The sequence below is a fragment of the Clinocottus analis genome, unplaced genomic scaffold, assembly GCF_023055335.1.
Source record: "Clinocottus analis isolate CAN_PGR_092001 unplaced genomic scaffold, fCliAna1.0.p SCAF_9, whole genome shotgun sequence".
NCBI classification, from domain to species: domain Eukaryota; kingdom Metazoa; phylum Chordata; class Actinopteri; order Perciformes; family Cottidae; genus Clinocottus; species Clinocottus analis.
In genome coordinates this window covers 7,257,385-7,273,617 of record NW_027176251.1, presented here as the reverse complement: position 1 = coordinate 7,273,617, position 16,233 = coordinate 7,257,385, and the positions used below count along the sequence as shown (strand labels likewise).

Sequence of the window (16,233 nt, the reverse complement as noted above, 5' to 3'; positions counted from 1 at the left end):
GGTTTTAATGTTTACAAACGTGTTCTATGAGGATAAGTGGGGGATATGACTAACATCCCCAATCAAAGTATATTATATTGCTATATATCACAATATATTACATTTTATAATACTCAAATCCAATAATGCCCACAACAGTCCTCTGCATCAACTTTCTACCTCGCCCACATGGATTAACACAATAGTATGAAATATTATACACTGCTGAAAAACATTAAAGAAACACTTTAAAAACAGATCTCAATGCGAAAAAAAAAGAAGTTGTATATCTTTACTCATATGGACAGTTTGATGTCTTGGGAATGAAAGGATGCCACATCTTTTGATAAAAGTTTCAGCCTGCAGAGGGCTTGAGTTTATAAACACCCTAAAAATCAAAGTGAAAAAATTATGTGGCAGGTTAGTCCATTTTGCCAAAATCAAATTTCGGGAACCCAGATGTGTTCTATCGGGTTTAGGTCAATTGTGTGTGTGTGTGTGTATATATATATATATATATATATATATATATATATATATATGAGGAAGCAGTGAAAATTAAGATGAATTAACTAATTGTTTCAACAGCGTTATTACTATTTTAATATCTTATCGAGGTTTAGACGGAGGAGGGAAGGAACAGAACAGCACGTAATAAACTCCTCTGAACAGACACAACTGGATGCATTGCATGCAACAGTCTGACACATATGTGACATATTTGTTCTCTTTGTTGACACTGAGGCTGTGAGCCATTTGCCACATTACTGCGTTCATCCTGCAGCCTGAGAAGTGACGCTTTGTGTGTCAGAAGGGAACAGAAGCCAAACCAGCATCAACGGATGAACATGCAAATCTTTGAGGAGGATAACGCAAACTGTAGTAGCTGGCGGTAACCACGGCCTCGCCACCTGCAGCGTGTGTGTGTGTGTGTGTGTGTGTGTGTGTGTGTGTGTGTGTGTGTGTATTGGGTGGGGCTACAGTTTGCTATATATAATGTAGGTTCTTCCACGTATTCATATGTTTGAGCTTTTTGCTCAAATCTGTTTTGTTGTCAGTTGAACATATTTTTTTCCTACTTTTAATCCTATTGTCGGTCAAAAACGATTTGCAAGTGAAATATGTGTTCCATTTAGTAAACAAGCAGTCCTTATGGCGCCGTTTTCGTTGCATTATATGGAAACTAATGTCTCTTGCAAGCCTCTACATGCATTTGAGGTACCAGGGACAAAACAATAAAACACTCAGACTGAAGGTGATCTGCTTCAAGCCTCTCTGTTGTAGTTCTTTTGGAGTTTACAGTTGCAAATGCAGAACGCAGCTCACACACACAGTGAGAGGGGGGAAGGTTAAACTACTAAACTACAAATAAGGAAGTGTTCTGTGTTTTTGACCTTTGTCAGTGACACATACACACTCACACACACACTCACACACACACACACACACACACACACACACACACACACACACACACACACACACACCTGGAAAAAAAGATCAGAGAACAGTGGGAGCAGCCAGGTGGGCAGGCAGAGGGAAAACACTTGCAAATGTTTGACTGAGAGACAACGAAGAGGGTAAAACTAAAAATAATGATTTGTGGGTTGTTAATTCCTGTTACAAAGGTGGAATAGTACTGGACAGGCACTCTCGCTCATGATTCACCTACGAATGGAACAGTTTGTATCACTCTTCGTGTGTTCTTTGTCGAGATCCGCACAGAAAACTAAGCGATGCAGCACCAGAGAGCAAGTTTTTAGAGTTTAAACCTACTTTGCTATTCATGAGTTTTTGTTGTGGCCGTCTATATTAAACACAAATACACGCCTCTATCTGTTAGAGGAATTCTGGCCTGTCAGCTATTTTAGTTCCTGTCTTGCTTTCACTATTTTGTGAAAGGAGCTGTAAAAAGGAAGGAAGGGGAGAGAGAGAACGGCATAGAGAGGAGGGCAGAGAGACTCTTACAGTCCAGGCGTCTCTGCGAGTGTCAGTTGTTTCCAGAGGAAGCCGAGAAGAGTAAGTGTTTACCTGCTTTCCTATTGGGGCGGAGAGGGTTGGATAGGACAGGAGGAGGAATGAGCCAAGGGAAGCGTAGAAGGAGAGGAGGAGAGTGCGCTTAGTTTGAGTTGTTTTGTGAGTGTGGTGTGATACAGAGAGATAGAGTTGAAATGTGTGATACTTCGCAAGTGTAGAGAGTGTAGAGTCTGTGTTTAAAATAGCAAAAGCATGAGAATTTAAGTTTTCTTCTGTTTAGTGTGCTGCTGTGAAGTGAGGAATTATTGAGGAACTAGGTGTTTCTCAAATGAGTGAGAGATAATACAATGCAAAAACCGTGCTGACGCTTGTGAGTCTGCCCATGTGCACAAGTGACTATCACCTCTCACTCTCCTTCTCTTTGGTCCCAGAAGGAGTGAAGCGACAACATGGTCCGGTGAGTCGAGCCCCCGCTGAACAACACAACGCTCCGCTGGTCGGCTCTTGTTGCGTTCTCTGTGTTTCGTGCAAGCCGTGATGACAACTTCTCTGTTTCCATTCCTCCTTCTCTTTCTTCGCCCGGCTGTTGACTCGTCCGGCTCTGTTCCTCTATCATGTGATTTGTGATGTGTTGTGTGTTGTTCGGTGTCTGTTTGTGTAAAGAAAATGTGTCATAAAGGATGTTTTATTTCAGTGGTTGAGTGAGAAATACTGTTTTGGTGTCCTCAAGATTCAAGCTCTTGAAAGGTTCTTTACAATGTTCCCTCTATCTTGAGTTGATGGTCCTTCTGTGACTGTGTTCTCTTGAACCTACTTGCTGTATAACACTTTTTTTTTGCAGTGCAGACACAATCTCATCGCGCATGCAAAGTTTTCTACATCTTTGTTTATTGTATTCTGCAACATTATGAGCTTTATAATGTGGGTTTTACCTGTGAAACTTTAAGGAAAGCTTAATATGCTTTTACAACTAAATAAAAGCGGCAAGTTCAGTTTCAGGAAAGCTGTTGAAAAAAAATTGAACATTTTGGTGACTTAAAAAAAAGCAGGTCTTTAGTTTTTATTGTTAGCTGAAAAGCTATTCGTCCAACTTTACCTACACGGACTTTTTCCACCCTCAAAGAGCTCTAGGAAATGATTAAATAAAATGTGTTTGGTCCGAGGTGTTGCAATTATGTACATTGAGTAACTGAAGTCCCAAATGCTGTTGATGGGCTTTCAAGCCGGAGCTTTACCAGATTATTTGAGTTATAGTGTAGATGTAGAGTACGTTATTGCAGTATTTGATTTGGAAATTTCTGATTTGAACCAATTGTAAAGATGTTGATTAAGGTTTTAATCTATTAAAACACTTTTTGTGATTCAAAGTTAGTTAAAATATGTTTCTTCCGGTCCGCAGCCAGATCAGCATTTTCTACAGAATGAGAAATAAAGAATACAGTTTGAAAAAAATAAAATAAAAAAATGGACTGGGAATGAAATAATATGAATATTAGTTATGTCACCCATTAATAAGTTCATTGTTTAATCCCAGGACTCTTTTAAGACTGACCTGAAAACCTTTTTATTCAAGAAGGTGTTTTTACTTTGAGTTGAGTTGTAGGACTTTGATTTGAACTATGTACTTCTGGCACTCTGAGATTCTCTGAGATTATTCAGCAAATAATATGTACTATTTTTAATAATTATGAATTATCTGTCAACTGACTGCCAGACTTACGGGTTAATGATTTTATAACTAGACAAGACCACTGGAGGTTAGACGTCGATGTTTGTGCTAATAAAGCTGTACGTTTTCAAATCAGATAAAAGTCTTATATGTGGGTGTATTATTATTATTATATGTGGGTTTATTAGGAGCAATTATATTCCTACTGAATACATTTTTTCCTCGATGCGTGTGCTGATGCAGGTGGTTCCACAGAGACATCACAGGCCTGCAGGCCGAGGACAGGCTGAAGACTCGAGGCATTCATGGCAGCTTCTTGGCTCGACCCAGCAAGAAAAACGTAGGAGATTTCTCCCTGTCCGTCAGGTAATAAAGTTTGCAAAAACACTCTCATCGCTCTTTTATTTCTATCTCCACAGCTGAGAAGAAACCTTCATTTTCTTACGTTTGACATTGTGCCTTAAACTCAAGCACGTGGCTCCTTTTCTTAGCAAACCGTAAAGACAACACACAACAAGAAATTGTGTTATTACAGAACTGGACTTATTGCTGCAGCACATTTATAATTCAGTTTAGGATACACTGGACTCTTACCTTTACTACTTTTCATTACATGCTGGACATGCAAATATTCTTCCGCTGTGTAGATGGAAACGTTTCCGTGCATTTTTAGGTAACAATGAAATCACACGTTGCTTTTATATGTCAGTGCATGATGAATATTGAAATACCTACAGGATTATAAATGACTAAATTTAATGTCCGTTACCAAAAATAACACCATATCAAATCCATTGGATCACATAAAGTTAAATGTGATGAGTGTAATAACATGTGACACAGTGAATAGCTCTTAATCAACATTTTGCTCATTTGATTTGACTGATAACAAGTTTCCATGTTCCTCCATGAGGTTTCATTGACCTACATATGTTTAACATCTGGTTATTAACTAATCACAGGACTGCAGTCTGTCGATCAAAGGGATAAACGATTAGATTTGTCAATATATATACTTTTGGAGTTCTGTTGAACTAAGTAACTCAAGAGTTTCTCAGCTATTTGGGTTTTCAGCGTATATTGTGATAATTGTTCTTCCTGTGTTAATATTTCTGTTCAGGACTTTAAGGATAGTTATTGGGTAACTCGTAATACACTAGACATATCAGATCATTAAGTTATCAATCACAGTGCAGCAGTCTGTAGTTGTAAGACAGAAAATATATGATGTCGTTTTCACGAGTTCCTCTTGAGTCCCAAAGATAATTGCTTCAACTGGAGCCTTTAATCTGCAGGAATGTGACGTGGATATAATGACATTGGCGTTGACATTTCTCCACATAAAACAATGAATATTCCTGGTCTTAACTATAGAGGAAACTCCAAAGTTAAATTATTATTATTATTAGGCAGCCGTCTTTTTATGATGATAGAGAACAGAAAGTTCAAATACTCAAAGTTCAAACGTTTGTGTCATAGACTAAGATATGTATTATATACAGACCACACTGTGTATAATACATATACAGTAGTAAAATGTGTAATCGCATTTGTGGCCGACCACCAACACTCTTCTTCTAATTTTGATTGTTGTTGAAGAAATATTATTTTTATACTAAACACTCCTGAGACAGAGATGTTCTCTTTTCTGTCATCTAGAAGTTTTTTGTCGAGGAAAAAGCGTTGACGGACGGTTCAAACCAGACTGTGTTTTCTCCTCAGGGTGGGCGAGCTCGTGACCCACATCCGGATCCAGAACACAGGAGACTACTACGACCTGTATGGCGGGGAGAAGTTTGCCACCCTGTCAGAGCTGGTGGAGTACTACACGGCTGAGAACGGCATCCTGCAGGACAAGGACGGCACTGTCATCGAGCTGAAATACCCCCTCAACTGCTCTGACCCCACCACAGAGAGGTCGGTGCCTGCTTACGTGCACCTGTTGAACCCCCTTTTGGTTAATGTGGCCCACAGTCACGGCTTCTCTGAGCTGCCTCCACCTACACTCTCGGGTTAAGTGTAAAAGTTGTTATTTACTGAGGATAAGTGTCATTTGTAGGTTTGATATTCCATGAGATTTACATATTTTCCTCTGGGCTGTTGGTGTTTTTACTTGAAGCCTCTGAAGCTTTTAAATGTTTGTTTGGAATATGAGTCTGAATGAAACAACCACACTGCAGACAAGAAGAGCCACAGCTGTGAGACTTCTCCCTTGGATATAACCTGTGATCACAGAGACTAATGCAACCACAAGGAATATTATGCTGTATTATGTTGAACTTCACACTCTTTAAAGTAGTTTTTTAAATGTTTCTCAGTATAAACGATTGTGTTATATATCAAATAGTCTGGAAGCATTACAATGCCCAGAACAGAATCGACACATTTTTAACTCAGCATATGCACAGAGTAACTGACATAACTCACTCTTTACAATGTAGTGTTAATTAGAACTTAAAAGTATGCATTGTAATACTTGGCTTACTCATAGTAGTAACCTCCAAGTATCTCTGTTGGCTAAATATAGCTCTTAGTTAGTTTGAGGTATTTCTGTGTCTGTCTGTGAGCCGACCCCGACAAAGAATCAGCCAGGTTGCTGCCATGAGCAAGATGCAAATATCATTCTGTTTACTGTTTGTCAAAAGCATGGGGAAAATTCCTTCCCATCATAGGTATTATCCTCATTTGCTTACTTTGTACATTTGACTGTGTGCTGTTGCTGCTGGAGGTGTGTGGTTGTTGACAGAGCTTTTCTTCCAGATGGAAACATTGTGCAACTGGTATCTTCTTAAAGTAGGTTGATATCAACTCGTATAAACTTATACAGTTGCACTCCTTTTATGAGTCAAGGACGACACTACTTTCTATGGTGTGCGTGTGAGTGTGTGTGTGTGTGTGTGTGTGCGTGCGTGCGTGTGTGTGTGTGTGTGTGTGTGTGTGTGTTTGGGTGTGTGACTTTGTACTTCACCATGGTTGGAGGCTCTGCCCTCTGCCCCCCTTGTCCTTCTCTTTCTGTCAGTTGTCTAACTTCCCTTTCGGTGCTGCGGTTGGAAACTTTAGGTTTTGACACAGTTTTGAAAGCAATGGCCAGACCCTACTTGTCTTCCTCTATTACACACTTCATCATGTTCTTTCTCACTCGCTGTCTTCCTCATCTCACCCAATCTCTCTTGTGATTACACACAAGTCCCCCTTTATGTTAGCTCTCATGTAACGAGCTGTGGTGGCTTGTCTCAGGAAAGAGGATAAATATGATCATGCCATTATGTTGTTGGCATTTATGACAGTTATAGGTGGAACAAACCTGGCTGACATGTTTGCATGTTAGTCTTCTGTCCTCTGCAGTACTCTATCAACTATTTCCCTGGATAGGCTGTTCTTTAAGCTGCACGGACACCACTTATTTTTTGTTCATGCAATCGACTTTCAGTTTCTGTAGAGCTATACGCTGTAATTTGATAAGTTAATCAATAAAACCATGTGCAAAAATGTATTAAGAGAGCAGACTCAGAGTGTGCATGGGGTATCTGTGGCTGTTACATTTAAGCTATAAATACTTTGTCCGCTTCAGCCATGAAATCTGTCATCTGAAATTTTCCGACCGCAAAGCAGGAAGTTTAGAAGAAGAAATCGAGAACAAGGCCTAAAATTAAGTCACAACCCAACACAGCCGAGTGTGTCTTCACTAATTCACACACGCTGCACAAAAATATGCACACACAAACACACACACACGCACACACACACACACACACACACACACACACACACACACACACACACACACAGAATACGATGGTGGACAGAAATATAACCTGCCTGTTACAACAACATCTGTGCATGCTGTTTTAACAATGCACCTGATTGTGTTGCGGCTTTCTAGTTCCACTCACTGTATAGTGAGCTCAAGAGTGCACCACATCAGTGAGTGTCTTACAACCGCTTTGCCTTAAATAGACTTGTACATGTAACGGTGCTCTGCTCCCATAAGACATACAGGAGGAGGTTTGTTGTTTACTTGTGTAATGAATGTACAAAACAGAAGCTGTCTCTTTGCAGAGCATAGCAGTGAACCATCTCCACAAACAAACTCAAATGGAGCTCAGAGCATGAATATCTTTTAGAAATGTGCACACAATCTGGATATTCAGTGCCTTTTTCCTCTCAGGTGGTACCACGGACACCTGTCTGGGCTGAATGCAGAGAAGCTGCTCGGCGTTCGAGACGAGTCGGGGACCTTCCTGGTCAGAGAGTCGCTGTCAAAACCTGGAGACTTTGTCCTGTCGGTTCTGACGGATGAGAAGGGCAAAACAGGAGGAAAGAGGGTCTCCCACATCAAGATAATGTGTCAGGTAGGTGTTTGTCCTGTATGTGTGTGTTTCAGTGCGTGACCATGAGTGTTTTTATGGTCAGTCTTCTGCTTTGAATATACAGAATTAGGATTCCCTAAAACAGACTCACATCATGCAAAATATGTTCTGGTATTCCCACAGTTGTGTAATCCTCCTTGAAATGTGTTTAGAGTCTCATTTCCCCTAACTTAGGCAATAAAAGACTCTTGCTCATATTTAAACTCTGCAATTGTTCATAAATGTCCAGCACAGGTTTACTTAAGATGTTCCCCAACAAAGACACAGTTTTTTTTTATCCGAGTACAAACCATATGTGAAACGCAAAACTTTATCCTAATGTTTATACACTGAGTGGAAACAGCCACTAGTGGTATTCACAGTATAGCAACAGGTCACACGCAGTCCTCAAACAAATTTTCATAGATTGTGTCTTTCCGTCATTTATTTTTAGCGCTGGTTCACCTCATACAGAAAAAACTATCTAGCCCTCATTTAAATGGGAGGCTTGTTTTTATGCACCAATGATGTGCAAAAGATTAATGTGAGATTAGTGGAAGGGTCACAATGGCCTTTTCATGAGCACATGGCAGATTAGGTCAGTTTCCTGAGCGTAGCCGGCTCAAAAGAGCCTATGACCCGCTGTTTGTACCAGTGAGTAGGCTACACTAGTATATATTTATGTGTTCTACACAACATAAATATTTATTAGTATTCTATTGAGGTGTTGGAAAGCATCCAACCATAAAATAGGCTTTTGTGCACAATATACTTTGAGTCTTTGTTACAATAAGACTACTCTTTGGGGCTATTGTATTATGTTCTTCGATTCTACTCATTTTGATGTGAGGACAAGTTATTGTGGTAATTTATTTGGCACAACCTCTCTGTTTGTGTGTTTATCCAGACGGATGCATTGTATGTTTGTGTGCTTTGTGTTCAGAACGACAGGTACACAGTGGGAGGATCAGAGTTGTTCGACACGCTGACAGACCTGGTGGATTACTACAAACGCAAAGGCATCGAGGAGATCTCTGGGAACTGGGTGCATCTCAAACAGGTGAGCTCAACTGTTTCACATCGACATGTCTGATTATCTTTCTCTGACAAATCAAACAAGTGGAACGTTAGTTGGCTGTGAAAAACAGAGACATGCATTGTGAATTATTTTAAAACATGAGCCGCACAGCCCACAGATAGAAAATATTACTCACAGCTTGGTCCTAATGTCTTACCGACTGATGCTGTGTATTGCCTTCAATGTGCTTACTTTCATCTATAATAAGATTGTTCCCCTCTCTCTCTCTCTCTCTCTCTCTCTCTCTCTCTCTCTCTCCCTCTCTCTCTCTCCCTCTCTCTCTCTCCCTCTCTCTCTCTCCCTCTCTCTCTCTCTCTCTCTCTCTCTCTCTCTCTCTCTCTCTCTCTCTCTCTCTCTCTCTCTCTCTCTCTCTCTCTCTCTCTCCTTCTCCCTCTCTCTCTCTTCTTCTCCCTCTCTCTCTCTCCTTCTCCCTCTCTCTGCTGCAGCCATATTTCTCCACCAGAGTGAATGCAGCAGATATCGAGGGCAGAGTGAAACAGCTGGATCAGACCACAGAGCAGCATGAGGAGGGCGAGGGAGAGAAGAGCAAGGCGGGCTTCTGGGAGGAGTTTGACGTGAGACCCGACCCGACCTCGCTTATGTTCACCTCGACTCTTTCTGATCGTGGCGCTTTTGTGCAAGAAGCACAGGGTTGTCCTAAAGTGGGAAGAAGTCAATTATACATCAGTTGTCTTATTACAAATTGTCCGTTAGTGAGCTCAAGACTTCTTTCCTGTGACAGAAATAGACGTGTTCTACTACCATCCTGTGGTCCCAATGCCACATTACATCATAACTCAGAGCAGGTTTTGAGTACGTAGTGTACTGGAAGAGTGACTATATTCAAACACTCAATAAAAAAAAACTCACTTGACTTTTAAATTTTAATGTAAAGGCTACTTTAGAAAGCTAATTTAACTCAAATAAACTGCAGGTGGTGACGGCTTAGGCTGCAGCTGATGAACATTTCCATTACTGGTTTATGTGCTGATTAGTTCCTCAATTGTTTGGCTCATAAAACGTCAGGCAAATGTTAATCACAACGTCGCAGAGCTCAAAGAGAGAGCTTTAAATAACTGATTTTGTCAGAAGAGAAAAGAAACATCGTCACAATCAGGAAGTTGGAACATTTGGTTCTTTTGCACAAAAACAAGTCTTGAATTATTAATCTATTAATTGATTAACTGATCACCTTGAGCGGGGACAGTTTCAATTTTTAATAATAGTTTAATTACAAAGTCACAGTATTTTAACGTAATACTATAAATGACTACATATTCACAGAAAAACTGTAGACTGTCATAATTCATTCATAACGCGTGCTGTTTAATATTAGCACGTAGTGGGTATTTGGGACACAGGAAGTATCACACAGTCTTTTGTCTCTCCCGAAAGGCTCTTCAAAAGTTTGAGGCAAAGATGAAAAAGAGCAGAGAGGAGGGCCAGAGGCCTGAAAACAAGAGCAAAAACCGATACAAGAACATTCTTCCCTGTGAGTGTTTAATCCTCGTTTGAAATTAATCAAATCTTACGACACATTTTGACAGTCCTGACATTTACCAAATGTTCTCGTCTCCCACCGTCTCTTCACAAGTCAACGACACGCGGGTCAGCCTGCAGGACAGGGATCCCAATGTCGTGGGTTCAGATTACATCAACGCCAACTTCGTGAGAGTAAGTCTTCAGAGCCTCCGGCGTCAGATGAAGACGCCACGAGATGAAACACACCGTAGAACGCTGTCTGACATCGTCCTCTTTTAGTTTCTAAGGTTTGTTTGGTCCTTGAGCAGCGTTCAGCGGTTCATTTTGTGTTTACAGAACAACCTGTGGGAGTCCGGAGATCAGAAAGTTTACATCGCCACCCAGGGTTGCCTAGCAACAACTGTCAACGATTTCTGGCAGATGGCATGGCAGGAGAACACAAGGGTGATCGTCATGACAACGAGAGAGGTCGAGAAAGGGCGGGTCAGTTTTCAAAACAAAAGCGTGAAAGCGGCTTTGTTTTTTTTTATTTTGAAATTTCTGAAAGCATGAAAAAGTAATTGACTTTGGTGAATTTAGTGAATATATGAGTATACAGAAAGTACCTGAGATATGAAAAGTGTACACATTGAAGTGCGAGAGGTTAAAATCCAAATGAACAAATAAAAAATATGCAAATTATTATAAAAAATTATACAATTAACTCATAGTTTTCTTGCAGATAAATGACAAATTTGATTGATTGGTGGTTTGTTTTTGTGCAGAATAAGTGCGTGCCATACTGGCCCGACATCAACACCTCCAAGGACATGGATCGGTACGTGGTGACCTCTATTTCAGAGAGGGAAGCTACCGATTACAAAGTCAGAGTTTTGGAGATCGCTCCTGTCGACCAGGTAACCTCTGACCTCACTGCACTCACTCATCGCTATACATGTGCTGATTTTATTTTGTTAATCTGATCATTTTGTCTCTTTCCAAGCCAAATGACTCTCGTACCATCTGGCACTACCAGTACATGAGCTGGCCTGACCACGGTGTCCCTCAGGAGCCGGGTGCTGTCCTGAGCTTCCTCAGTCAAGTGAACTCTAAACAGGCCGACTATCCCGATGCTGGACCCATGATCATCCACTGCAGGTGCTGGACCGCTGGAGAGCCAAACGCCTCGTGGCGCTTATTGTTAAGATGTTGTTAATCTGTGGCGGCACGCCTGCATGAAATCTGAAAGCAAACTCTCGCTGTGAAAGTGAATGATTCATTAGAGCATTAATTACAATAGCAGGGTTACAACTAATGATTGCTTTTCACTGATTCGTTTGTTTCTTTTTTAAACACAGATTATTCATTAAGTTTATGAAAAAGGAGGAAAAAAAAGTCCCCATTTCAATTTCCAAGACATAACATCTTCAAATTTCCCCTTTGTCCTTCACCTAACACCCAAATGCACCGGGACACATGTTCGTCCATGTGGACTGTTCTCATGTACATGTTGTGTGCTCTATTATTATGACTACTGGAGTGTTGTATTTGGGAAGTTTGTTGGTTGGTGGCCATCTGTGCAAGTACTGTATGTTCCTATTATGTCATTTAGTATTTCCTCAACAGTAGATACTGTATGTGTCCAAGGCACATTTCCTTCAGGACCAAAAAGTCTTTCTTACTTATTTTATTATTTGATCTTACTTAAAGTAATCTAAAGTTGTTTTTTTCATAAATCCTCTTAACAATTAATGTATTGTCAAAATGAATTCTGGTCCACAGAACCCACACAGTTAAGAGTGTGAGACATAAAGAGGCATTTGGAGATGTGAGTGTTTCGCAGTGTCCCACTACGTCTCAGAGAGATCGCAAATCCTCAAACTTTAAATGTGTAAGACGTCTGTTCTGGTGTAATGTTGTAAAAAAAACAAAAACGTCACAGCACTAAGTTTATCATAAATTATGATAACATATTCAGGATTAAGATTAGTAGCCGAACAAAAGATTTTGAGTCAACTGACAGTTTATCCTTATGGAATGTGTAATGTGGCGGATACTGAGGCCGATTGTGTTATTTTAAAACTTGTTGTTCAAAGGATTATATGACCCTTGTGTAAGTATGTACGCAGGCATGTTCACAAAGCTGCACAACCGTAATAAGATGCCCCACACTTTCTTTTTGCACAGTTGTTCCCAAAACCTCTGACATGTGACCCCCTTAAATCCCATCAGGCTCAGCTTTTTGTGCTGATTATCAAATATCAACATGTTCGAATTCGAAGCTAAGATGGTGAACACGGAAAAACATCGCAAATGCTTAACATCAACATGTAAGCATTCGTCATTTTAACATGCGAGTGTATTTGTAGCATGCAATACAGCCTCACAGAGCAGCTGGCGTGCCTGCAGACCTGTGGCTTTTTGTTAGGAGAGGAAAGGATGTTCAGTCTTGTTTGATAGATGGAAAGAAATATTAACTTTGTTTCTTCTGTGAATTCTTGCAGCGCTGGAATCGGTCGAACAGGCACGATTGTGGTGATCGACATGATCATTGAGACCATTAACACTATTGGTAAGTTTTGTTGTTGTTGATCGAACTCAAAACCATTCAAAATACAGTTTATTTTCCTTTTTTTTTTTTTTTTTTAAACAACCTCCATCCAATGTTTTCATATCTCACACTGCAGGTCTGGACTGTGATCTTGACATCCCGAAATACATCCAGATGGTGAGAGAGCAGCGCTCTGGGATGGTGCAGACAGAAGCACAGTACAAGTTCATCTACCTGTCTGTATCTGAGTACATACAGACCACCAAGGCCAAAGACTGCGCCTCCATGGTGAGCAACGGGGCAGGAGAACTCCATGAAGAGGATAAGATAAATAGTCTCTTCTTGTGGGTGAAATAGAGATTGGAATAGGGGAAACAGGAAAGCATGTACGTCAATAGGCCTTTGCTGATTTGTCGGCTAGCTCCATGTCAGCAGAATGATATGTTATCAGAGAGCGGCTTGTGAAAGATGAACGTTGACCCTGAGAAACAATCGACGGCAACCAAAACAATTACATGTCCTCTATCTCTGTGTTTGAGTAATCCTCAAGTCATATCGGAAATGTCTCTCTCATCCCCAGGAAACCGAGACAGAGTATGGAAATCTGCAACTTAAACACCAACCAGCAAGCAGGAAGGTCTCAAAGTGAGTGAGCATGTGTCTCTGTCTATGAGAGGGAGAAAAAGTGTGTGAATTGGATGTCTGTAATATATTTACATCGCTCCTCTAAACCTCACACTGCCGTCCACCTTTCCTTTCAAAAACACCGTCTCCAGCCCGATGTCAACAGAGAGAATAATCTTGTTTGGAGAAGAAGTTGTGGGTGGAGGGAGGATGCGGTGTAGTTGCATCTGAACTCCACCTCAGTTTCATTGTTTGTTTTTTATCTTAGGGACTGCATTGTAAGGAATTCTTCACTTATTTTTAAAATATAATTATACCTTCTAAAAACAAAAACAACAATGTTGTCTAGCTTCAATCTGGAATATAGTCAATAAAGACAAAAAACTAAATTAATCCTCATTAAAGAAGTGATAAATGTATAATCTATGGAGTCTTTTTCCACAGTTACCAAAGTATCCGTGTGGTACTAACTCGCGAGGAACAATTATTATTATTTGTTTTTTAAATGTACGCGTTTTCGTCTGGTTTTAAGTTCCAAAATAGACTGAATCCTACAATTCCCTCGTGCAACTGGAAACATATACAATGCGAGTCATTTTTACTTTAGAAAGTCCCCTCAAGAGCAACACAAATGATGATACAACTGGTTTAACTCCTCGTGACGAGTTAACTGAACCTCATGTGTAAAAATGGTGGAGTCTCCTTTTAACGGACAACAGAAGTAAACAAGATACGAGTGTTTTTTGTGACCTCAATGGCCGGAAACCACTATGAACTGAGTTGGTGTTCTAATTAGCCAATTAGGGAAGAAATAAAACAGCACACAACACTGAACAATTGAGCCCAGAACGGCGTAAACTTTGACCCACTTGGAGCTCTGAATGGTTGGCTGCCAGCTTTGAGTGATTGGGTCATGGTTGGTCATTTCAGTAATCTCTGTCCATTGAACTCTCAAGCATCTTTGGTTCACTTCTAACAAGACCATGTCAAATCGATGTTAGCTGGTTTATAAAAATATACCGGATGGAATCTGAAACAATCACGACTCAGCATTTCTTTTCTTACTTTTTCCAGAAACAAGGAGGACGTTTACGAGAATCTGTCAAAAGGAAAAAAAGATGTGAAGAAACCAAAGTCTGACAAGAAAAGTGGCTCAGTGAGGAAAAGATAGAAGAATGTTTTAGTCAAAGTATTTCATGTTGTTATATTTATGCAGGCCCTCTTTTGATAAAGAATTTGTATTTTAGTGGAGACCAAATTTAATGTGGGAAATTTGTTGACATCTGATGTGTCACATGAATTCTTCTTTGAAGCGTTTGTTGAGAATAAAGTCAGAACATGTGTGAACACTTTGTTGTATAAGTCTTTCTTTTTGAAATGTCAGTTACTAACACACTCGTATTTGTGGGATGCTTTGGTATCTAAAAGCAGTTGGGTTTTAGCAGCAGATATAAAAATTTCCCACCTTTAGGTTCATAGAATTCATTATTTTTGGAGCTCAAGTTTAATTTGTTTTATATTTAGATGCAATTGAAAGAACAAAAGTGCATCAGGAGCAGGATATAGTTTAAAATGTGTCGTTTAGAGAAGCAAAATGTTTTAGCTCTACTTTGGGATTTTTGATGACACAAATGTTTGCGTTTAATCACTTTTATTTCCATCTTCTGTTCTTTATTTTACTTTAATTTTTTTTTTATTACATAAAATCTTTTGTAAATGTATTTTTCCTCTCACAACCAGAATTAATAGATTATCAAACTATAGACATTTGCAGCTTTATGTCAACCAACCCAAAGAACACAGACAAGTTTCCTACTTACATTTACAAGCTGATTGACAAGTTTTGAACACTGACACCAGACAATCTTAAATTGTTAAAGGTTTGATTACTTCAGTATTTCAGACAGTGATTCACTTCTAAATTTCAGGTCAAAATGGATCTTCAAACTCCATCTGCTGTTGGACATCAACGAAACACTACATCAGTCATGTTTAGGGAAATATGTTAAATCATTGGCAAACATTGAAAAGCTCATCTCAATATCAAACTCATACATTTCATTTTTAGCCTGTTATTCATCAAGTCAAAACAAATACAGAATGGACCTTTAACCTGCACATATATATATATAAGACTGTGAAAATTGGGTGGGGCAGTATTTATGCATCCCTGTGTGTCTCAAAATCTGAAATAAAGTGTTGCCTTTTTGTTACAGTTGTTTGAGGCTACTTTATACTTTGACTTCAGTCCACAACACTTCAGAAGCCAAAAAAGGAACTTTCTACTCAACATTAACTTTATAGCTTCAGTTCATTTGCGGATTCAGATGAATAAAACAAAGTATAATAACAAAATAAATGACGATGTACTATTTTAGGTTAAGACTTTCATAAGATACCCAGAAGTATATGTCATGACAAATAAGCATCACCAGCTGCAAACATTAAAGTAATGAACACACGAATGCATCAATAACAGTGGCGGGCCAAGGAAATGGTCACTATGCAAGCTGTTTAACAGCTGATCGCGGCTCTGATCAATAAT

At 39.7% G+C, this 16,233-nt stretch overlaps 1 protein-coding gene across 1 annotated transcript; it reads left to right on the top strand.

Moving 5' to 3' along the window:
* The first annotated feature begins 1,907 nt into the window (after positions 1–1,907).
* Positions 1,908–15,023, top strand: ptpn6 (protein tyrosine phosphatase non-receptor type 6). Its single transcript, XM_068569661.1, has 16 exons — positions 1,908–1,998; positions 2,388–2,413; positions 3,869–3,991; positions 5,348–5,542; positions 7,794–7,977; positions 8,918–9,034; positions 9,499–9,627; positions 10,448–10,544; positions 10,647–10,726; positions 10,871–11,017; positions 11,299–11,430; positions 11,517–11,671; positions 13,018–13,085; positions 13,201–13,352; positions 13,645–13,709; positions 14,763–15,023. Exons 2-16 carry the CDS (start codon positions 2,406–2,408, stop codon positions 14,857–14,859), a joined length of 1,749 nt encoding a protein of 582 aa, XP_068425762.1. The 5' UTR covers positions 1,908–1,998; positions 2,388–2,405; the 3' UTR covers positions 14,860–15,023.
* The last annotated feature ends 1,210 nt before the right edge of the window (positions 15,024–16,233 follow it).

Bases quoted from the DNA above. Each gene is read 5' to 3' on its own strand.
- ptpn6 (XM_068569661.1), top strand. The intron at 7,978-8,917 runs GTAGGTGTTTGT...CTTTGTGTTCAG, and splicing joins ACATCAAGATAATGTGTCAG to AACGACAGGTACACAGTGGG. The intron at 10,545-10,646 runs GTGAGTGTTTAA...TCTCTTCACAAG, and splicing joins ATACAAGAACATTCTTCCCT to TCAACGACACGCGGGTCAGC.